The following is a 9,532-nucleotide window of genomic DNA, read 5'->3' as shown; positions in this document are numbered from 1 at the left end:
TCGCCCTGTGGTCCTTTCCAAGTTCCCCTGGCAGCCCTCCCCAAGGGCCCCTTTGAGGCAGGTCTAAAATGGCTTCCCAGAAGACTCAGAGAGCCCACCAGGCTTTTCCCACTTCTTCTACCTCTGTATTTAGCTCAGCTCTGTAAATTGACTCAGTTCCAGGTAAAGTCAGATTTCTTATTCCATGTTCTAGACCTTCAGGTTCCCCAGTGAGGGTATGTGTTCAAGGGCAGACTATCCCTTTTTCCCACTTTCACATCTTGAACACTATCAATATTTTGGCTGTCTGCCAGGTCCTGCAGGAGCAGTTTGCTTCCTTCAGAGGGTCTTTGGATTCTCTCAGCTCTCCTAGTTTATTCCTGCAGTACTTCTGGAGCAAAAGTTAATGATGTGAGTCTCCACATACTGCACTGAGTGGGAGCTGCAATCTAGCCCTTGCCTCCTGTTCGCTATTTTTTTCCCCCAAAAAAGGGGTTTTTAAATTTCTCTTTATTTCTACTAATTTAGAAAATTCAAAGCCAAAAATGTTAGGTCAAAAATAAAAAGTAGCATTGGATGAGAGGGTGTTGGGCATAATGGTTAAGATTGAAACTCCATATCAGGTGGTTCCTCGTTGCATTCCAGTTTTGCCATTTATGGACTATATGACATGAATACAGTTTCTTGATCTCTCTGTGCTTGACTCTTCAGCTCTTTACTGCCTAAATCTTAGGGTTTTGGTAAAATTAAAGCAATTAATATAAATAAATGTGGCCAATAAGTCCCCAGCACATAGCCGGTGTACAGGAAATTTATTCACTCTTAATTATTGATTCTTTTAGATCATGATTAATGTTAAACCTAAAAACAAGGTGGCCACATCAGTTGTTTATAACCCATGTTTCTTCTAGTCAGTCTGGGGGTATAATATTAGTTGAATGTTTTACATACTATCCTTTTAAAAATATATATATTAAGAATATTTTTCATTCACCAGAGTTCTGTACATTATGGGGTACAATGAGATATTTGAATATATGTATGTAGCATGAAATGATTACGTCGAGTTAAATAACAACTTGCTTACCTATCTTTTTTTGTGGTGAGACACTTGAAATTTACTCTTAGTTATTCTGAAGTATACAACACGTTATTGTTTACTATAGTCACCCTGCTGTGCAATAGAACTCAAAACCTATTTATCCTGTCTATTTGAAACTTTGTATTTTTTGATCAACCCCTCTCTGTTTCCTTCCCACCACACTCAGCTTCTGGTAAAGATTATTCCACTTTGTACTTTTTTGAGTTTAACTTTATTCTTTTTTTTTATACAAGAGCAATTTAAAAAATTAAATATTTATTTGAATAACGAGTTTAAGTTTGGGCTGCAATGTTGGCAATGCAGGTTTTTAACACAGATCACAAAAAGCGTGCACAAAAATGTACTAGCGCAAAGGACAAAATAATGCTAAGAATTACGCTAAATATCTGCTGATTTTAAGAAAACAGAAGGCCTGAAATCACTATACAGAATATAAAATGTATTAAACACTACCATCCACAGAACAGTCTTTATTATTGATTATATTTTAAAATTATTTGCGTAATTATATATTGAATTGTAAATGAGTATTATACACTAACCTCCATTTGGAAGGCAATTCCTTGTAGCACTATAAAACATCTAATTACATTGCAAAAAGTATCCTTTTTTTGCTATCGATAAAAAAACAGTTAATGGTATTACTGTAACTGTCAGAAAGCCTCCAAAAAAAGAAATAAGATTTTCTTTTTGTCTTCAAAGTGTTTTCCAAGCAGTGAAGCACTTGCCATGTTGAACTGAATGCACTACTGGAGAATGTTCTGGGTCCGAGATGCTCTTGAGAGAAGACTAGGCTTTTCAAATCACTCAAAGGAATCGTGCAACCCTCTTATGACTGGGATGCCGTCATGTGCCACTGACCAATGCTATCCCTCCAGAAAACCATTCAAGACGGTTAAAAAATCAGACTTATATGATAAATATACATAAAATGAAGACACCAGCTGCTCTTTGACATGACTACTGGTAATGTCTGTGCTATGTGGAAGCACCTTTAAAAAGAGCCTATGCGGCAAAAGGTAAGTGTCTAAAGATTCAAAATGAATCAGCGGTATTGGATAACAATATTCTCAACTCAGAAGCTGCCTCAAGATTAGGCGCATTTTCAGTTAATGTGACAGGAAAAAAAGGCATGGGTTTTATTAATTGTATCCACTTACAAACAGATCTAAGGTCACCCGATGTGTAGATACAATGAGATTTTTGTTGCTTATAGTCTTTAATTGAAGTGATGATAAATGAAACAGATCTATTTAAAAACAAAACCAAACAGCTATTTCTGTTTAGATTAAGAGGTGGCCCCGGCTGTGGGATTCACATTTTGAGTGGCCACTTGTGGTGCAATCTCGATGATCAGGGGTTTGTCTATGATTCTGGCTGTGTGGTTGCCTTTCTCTACAATCCCAATAATCCATGCTTGGTGGTCTTCACCATATTTGGGGGACTTTATCTCTGCACAGAACCGAGCTGCTTGATCAAGTGGTAAACAGATCAGAAGGCCGCCTGTCCTGTTGAGCCTCGCCATGTTCATCATTGCCTCCTTGTAGGCCAGCTCTACATCTTCTTGGGTGACCACTAGTTTAATATTATTCCATGTCTTAGGAATATTCAGCCACTGGTTCACAGCCACTGCCATCTGTGTCCCCAGGGGTTTTGTCAACACCAGCACATCCCCTCGCACTGCATTGTCTGGCATGATAAATTCACTGGGTTGGCAGACAGTGGTAGTGACTCTTCCCAGGACAATCCAGGGGTTTAGTACTGTTTGGCCGCCCGTTACAGACGTTCCTGCCTCCTCAGCTGCATCTTTAAAACCTTGGATAATCAGAGGCATCACTTTATCCATTTCCCTGTTGGTCATTTTATTACTGACTCCAAGGAGCATCAGCATATTGTCACATTCTGTGACCCCCATTGCGTAGAGGTCACTGAGGACATTGGCACATGCTATCCTGCCTGTCATGTAAGAGTCGTCTACGATTGGGTAAATGTAATCTGTGATTTGAACCAAGGAAAGCCCACTGTGTCTCAAAGGAATGACATAAGTATCCATTCCAATGCCAAGCCTTGGCATGAAGGCTCCCAGAAACTGCTCATCTTCTTGGAAGTGGTTCTCCTGTAAAGATTCCAGCAATTGTTGCAGGACGTCTTGGGGCACTTTGTAGCCTGTGCCCTTCAGTTCAGTGAATCTGGTTAGCCGGAAGCTTTTGTCCAATTCGTAACTTTCTGGGTGAAAGGACTCCCATGTAAACATGGTTGTTGGGCCCCGCTCTCCTCACAGCTCAGCCCCTCCCTTCTCTCTGCGGGTTGGCTGGGTTCTTTATGGATCCACCGGCTCGCTTTGCGCCCCGAGTTAAACTTTTTTCTATAGATATATGAGATCATATAGCATTTGTCTTTCTGTGTCAGGATTATTCCATCTAGTATGCTGTCTTCTAAATTTATCTATATCGATTCAAATGATGAAACTTACCACATTTTGAGGCTGAATAGTATTCCATTGTGTATCTATACAATATTTATTTTAAAAAATTAAATATATTGATTGAAAAACTCGTGTTATAAAAGGGCATTCCCGTCTTAAAGCACATACTAGTGTAATTCAGCATATACACATCTTATTAATCATTAATTTGTACTGAGCATTAACTATAATACTTTTATGTGTTAATAAATTTAATTCTCACAGTAACTGAATAACATAGGTGTTATTATTCTCAGTTTGCAGAGAAAGAAACAGAGCCAATATTAAAACACAGGCAAATGTGTCTCCAGAGATAACACTCCTGAGTATAACAATAAAAACCATCTTTAATCGTTTGAACCCAGGAGGTGGAGGTTGCAGTGAGCCGAGATCCAGCCACTGCACTCCAGCCTGGGTGACAGAGCAAGGCTCTGTCTCAAAAAAGCAAAACAAAACAAAAACCTCTTTAACAAGAAAAAAAAATAATTATTTTTAACACTCACTTTTAATAAAAATTAACAGAAATTGAATAATTGGGTACATTTTCATGTTTAATGTTTTTGTGAATGTATAAAATGGTACACAAAGAATAAATAAGCCAGAAAACTGTTAATATTTTTAGAGGGTTCTACTATACTGTAATACAGTATTGAACTTTAAACACACACACACATACATATATACTTCTTTTCTTTTTTTTTGGAGACAGACTCTCACTTCATTGCTCCGGCTGAAGTGCAGTGGTGTGATCTCAGCTCACTGCAACCTCCATCTCCCAGGTTCGACTGATTGTCCTGCCTCAGACTGCGAAGCAGCTGAAACTACAGGCACACACTACCACACCCGGCTAACTTTTGTATTTTTAGTAGAGATGAGGTTTCACCAAGTTTGCCAGGCTAGTCTTGAACTCCTGACCTCAAGTGATCTGCCCACCTCAGCCTCCAAAAGTGCTGGGATTATAGGCATGAGCCATCACACCTAGTCATAATATAAATATTGCTTGAATGCATGAACCTTTATGTAGATATTTGCTCTTAGATTAACATGACAAAAGTAACGATTAGAAAAAAACATTTGAAATGGGATGAAACTAGTCAAAACCACATCTTTTCAATGGCTTGGCATAATTGACATGCTTTTTGAAATGGCCAGATTACAGACAAGAAGCAAAGAGAAGATTTAGACTTTGGTCTATCAGTAAGTTTTTTATTTTTTAAGTCTAAAATCCTGGCTAAAGGATTTGAAGAGAGTGTTCTTTAGGTGGCTTCCTAGGGTTTTCAAGGCAATATAAATAATTTTCATAGGTAGGAAAATGCATACTATATACATACATTGCTCTTCTGTGATTTGCTTTAACATTAAAAGACTGAAGATTGCAAATCTAATCTCTCAATTTAGAATAAATTAACAAAGGATTTTTCAGCCAAGCAAATAATTATATTGAATTAATAGGTAACAAATGCCATTAGCTGACAAAAGATAGTATGATTAGATTCAGTATGTATGTAGCCATGTAACTAACAGTCCATTAAATTAAGGCCCTTATAGGTGCGTGTGGACAGCATTTTTGTACAATGTGATGCACCTCCACCCAGCACCTTCGTTTGCCTGTTTACAGAGATACCAATTTCTCCTGAGTGACTCAGGGTGAATACTAAGAATTGAGAATGCTGTGTTCAGAGGGATTACTAGGAACATATTATAAAGAAATTCTATAAATCTTACTCTGCCTCCCAAAGGCTATTAGTAAACAATTGTTTATTTACAGTGCTCAATTGAATTAATGGAAAATTTCAATATTCCTGGTAAGTCAGAGACGCTTAAATGTCAACAAAATTTCATAATACATACATGAATGAGATAAAGTCTTCTTAGTTAAGAATTTTATTTTATCAGTAAATTTAGAGAAGAATTTTAAAAAATAACAATACTTTGGGCAAAATAACAGTGGTACATCAGAACCACCCAAACAAGTGCTTTTCATCATCATCGTTAAAGTCGCAATAGCACCACATGCTTTCCTGGGACCAGGTGGCCTGTTTCCCACTGATATAAAGTGGGAAATAGTGAAGGAGGGTGTTAGTGAAGGAGGGTGATATAAATTGGATACCTATATAAAATACAAATTTTAATAAAAAGCATTTGATATTGTAGAACTATAGATGAGACTATTAGTATGAGATCATAATATTTTTACTTCTTTTGACAGAACAACTTCACAATATTCTTATTTCAAAAAATATTCCTTTTTCTGCGTATATTGCCTAGCTTTTGGTCAAATATTACGTGAGCTACATGGAAATCAATAAAATGAATCTATATGTTGCCACAAGCATTTTATTATTGATGAATATGCTTGTTTTGCTTAAAATACATTAGCTTTTCATGAAAAATCTACACTTTTCTTTCAGAGTTTTATTTATTGCTGAGAAGTGTCCTGCCAGAAGACTGCTATTCTCAGCTACACTTACATTGACTAATAGTGAGTGGAAGTGATGTGTGGATAAAAAGCAAATGTGTCTTTTCTACATCTCTTTGTTAATTTATTCAAAGAAGAACGAGAAGGATGCAGATAGAAGATGAAAGAAGATATGATTACTAAAAAATCGTGAGGAAGTCTTTTTATCAAGGAAAAAAACCATAAGGGATAATGTGAGAAGAAAATATATTATTTTGCTAAGCCTCTGAAATGTCAGTATACAACCTGCATTGCTTTAACAAATATATTATTCCTTCAGTTTTGATTCTTCAGGATATGATTCAATTCCCTAGTGAATCAAAACTACAAGGAGAATAACATTTGTTAAGGTAATAGATGTAGGGAAGACCCATTATGTCTGGCCAACATCTTTTTCACCCCCTGTTGCAGGCAATCATTATTCTACTCTCTGCTTCTATGAGTTTGAATTTTCTTTTGCACTCTGCATAGAAATGAGATCTTTTTAAAAAATTTTTTCAATGCTAGCTTATTTTACTTAGCATAATGTCCTTCAGGTTCAATAAGCTTTTTGCAAATAACAAGGCTTTCTTCTTTTTAAGGGCTGAATAGCATTCCATTGTGTAAATATACCACATTTTCTTTATTCATTCAACTGTTGATGAACATTTAGGTTGATTCCATATCTTGGCTATTGTGAGTAATCCACTTTCTTCTTTCTCTTTCATTGTTTATATTTTCTTTTTTATTTCTAGTGCAGTGGTGTGATCTCAGTTCACTGCCACCTCCACCTCCTGGGTTCAAGTGATTCTTCTGCCTCAGCCTCCCAAGTAGCCGGGATTACAGGCACATGCCACCACACCTCGCTAATTTTTGTATTTTTAGTAGAGATGGTGTTTCACTATGTTGGCCAGGCTGGTCTTGAACTCCTGACCTTGTGAACCACCCGCCTCAGCATCCCAAAGTGCTGGGATTACAGGCATGAGCCACCATGCCTGGCCAACTTTGTTGTTTTTAGTGATCCTCAGATATCTTCCATTGCAGAAAAATGTATTTTATTAGTTATTATTGTGTTTTTTGGACTCATCTACATGGGATGAGTCCTAAGAGATGCAGTTTAAAAAAGTTTTTTTAGGTACATTAAGGACGTTATTTATCTTTTGTAACCTGTTCATGGTCTATGTCTGTTACTTACATCAGTCAATGACTCAAACAATTCTCAAAAAAACAGAAAGTATATTTCTCTTAAAGTTGGCTTATTAAGGGACTATGAGGTGATCCAATTCAATAAGAACCAAACTAGACCTACTAAGATTAGTCAGGACTATCAGAGAATTTTTCAAATACATTCACCATTAATCCTGAGATAACTGTGAATCCCAAGTTTTACCCTAAGAAAAATTATTGCAATATAGTAAAGTTGATTCTGTCTTTAAAAAGAAAGAGGAGCACAATGAGATTTCCTGTGACCAGTTGAAGTTCATGAAGTTTGTCAAAGAATTTCACATACATAGTAAATCTTCTGATAGCATTTAGTTCCAATCACAATAAATTATACTTGTCTCTGCCTTCTATAATTAATCTCTTCTCTCTTTAAAAAACTCTGTATTTTCTTTATAAAAATAGTGATTATTGGCTGTGCACGGTGGCTCAAGCCTGTAATCCCAGCACTTTGGGAGGCCAAGGTGGGTGGATCACGAGGTCAGGAGTTTGAGACCAGCCTGACCAACATGGTGAAACCCCATCTCTACTAAAAATACAAAAATTAGCCAGGCATGGTGGCATGCACCTGTGATCCCAGCTACTCAGGAAGCTGAGGCAGGGGAATTGCTTGAACTCGGGAGGCGGAGGTTGCAGTGAGCCGAAATCATGCCACTGCACTTCAGCCTGGTGACAGAGCAAGACTCTGTCTCAATGTAATACAATTATATAATTATAACATCCTAAGTATGTATTTGTTGGGTACACTGTCATATTTTTATGTTTATGCTGTAAAATGTTTAAGTCAAGCTAAGTAACAAATTCAGCACCTCACATACTTATTATACTTTTGTGGCAAAAACATTTAAAATCTTTTTATACCAATTTCAAAATATACACTGCATTATTATTTATTATAGTCAATATTCTGTACAATTAATCACTAAATCTTATTTCTCCTAAGTGAAACGTGGTACACTTCCATCAACATTTTTTCTTTCTTCAACCACTTCCTCCCCAGCCTCTGGGGTATAATGTAACTTATACTAAGTTACATTAGGGCCATTAATGTAATTAAAGAAATTAAATCTTTTGGTATGCAATAGTGTAATTAAGGAAATTAAATCTTTTGGTATGCAATAATAATAATAATGAACATAAAGTTAAATAACTTTATTAGAAAGTTTGACTAATTAGGCATATAAATAAATGGGCAGCACTTTTGGCCAGTAAACTAAAAATACCCATTATTTTCCAACACCAGACAATTATTTTAAATGGAAAGGTTTCAGGCCTAATATATGTCATTGAATTTATGAAAGCACAAACCCAGGAGGTAGTATTTTCTGAGCATTGTAAGTAACAATGAAAATTATTGACTAAAGTGAATTCAAGTAATATGTAGCCAAATAAAAATCTCATTAAAAAATTTAAAAGTACTGGATGCAGCAACTCATGCCTGTAATTCCTGCACTGTGGGAGGCCAATGCAGAAAAATTATTTGAGCCCAGAAGTTTAGAAGGTGCCTCAAAAATAAAATTTTTAAATTAAGTTCTTAATCAAATGGAAGATTTAAGCTGAGATCATTTTTATTGATTCAGAACAGTGCTGGCCGGGTGCAGTGGGTCATGCCTGTAATCCAAGCACTTTGGGAGGCCAAGGTGGGTGGATCACCTGAGGTAAGGAGTTCCAGACCAGCCTGACCAACATAGAGAAATCCCATCTCTACTAAAAATACAAAATTAGCAGGGCGTGGTGGCGCATGCCTGTAATCTCAGCTACTTGGGAGGCTGAGGCAGGAGAATCGCTTGAACTTGAGAGGCAGGGGTTGTGGTGAGCTGAGATCGCATCATTGCACTCCAGCCTGGGCAACAAGAGCGACACTGTGTCTCAAAAAAAAAAAAAAAGGAGAAGAAGAAGAAACAAAAGAAATGTGCTCATGGAGAAGCATGGTGATCAAAGCTGAAAACTTGAATTTAGATCAGTAATTTTGCCAACATTGTCTTACTGATACAGAAAAAGAGTATTCTGGCCATATGTAGGTATTATTCTCTACAGTTAAGTACATTTACTTCAGATATTTGTAAAAATATAAAATCAATTTTTTATATTAAAAATTAAGGTATATTGGCCAGGCGTGGTGGCTCTGCCTGTAATCCCAGCACTTTGGGAGGCGAGGCGGGCGGATCACAAGGTCAGGAGATCAAGACCATCCTGGCTAACATGGTGAAACCCCATCCCTACTAAAAATACAAAAAAAAAAAAAAAAAAAAAAAATTAGCTGGGCGTGGTGGCGAGCGCCTGTAGTCCCAGTTACTTGGGAAGCTGAGGCAGGAGAATGGTGTGAACC

General features: G+C 36.9%; 1 protein-coding gene across 1 annotated transcript; it reads right to left on the bottom strand.

Annotated features, from left to right (window-relative positions):
* Positions 1-2,369: 2,369 nt before the first annotated feature.
* On the bottom strand, positions 2,370-3,719 carry LOC129489862 (selenide, water dikinase 1-like). The gene has a single exon (XM_055293049.2). It carries the CDS (start codon positions 3,333-3,335, stop codon positions 2,370-2,372), a length of 966 nt encoding a protein of 321 aa, XP_055149024.1. The 5' UTR covers positions 3,336-3,719.
* Positions 3,720-9,532: the final 5,813 nt, after the last annotated feature.

The sequence above is a fragment of the Symphalangus syndactylus genome, chromosome 9, assembly GCF_028878055.3.
Source record: "Symphalangus syndactylus isolate Jambi chromosome 9, NHGRI_mSymSyn1-v2.1_pri, whole genome shotgun sequence".
Lineage (NCBI taxonomy): Eukaryota > Metazoa > Chordata > Mammalia > Primates > Hylobatidae > Symphalangus > Symphalangus syndactylus.
Note: the sequence above shows the minus strand (reverse complement) of the source record. Positions and strands in the feature narration are given on the sequence as shown.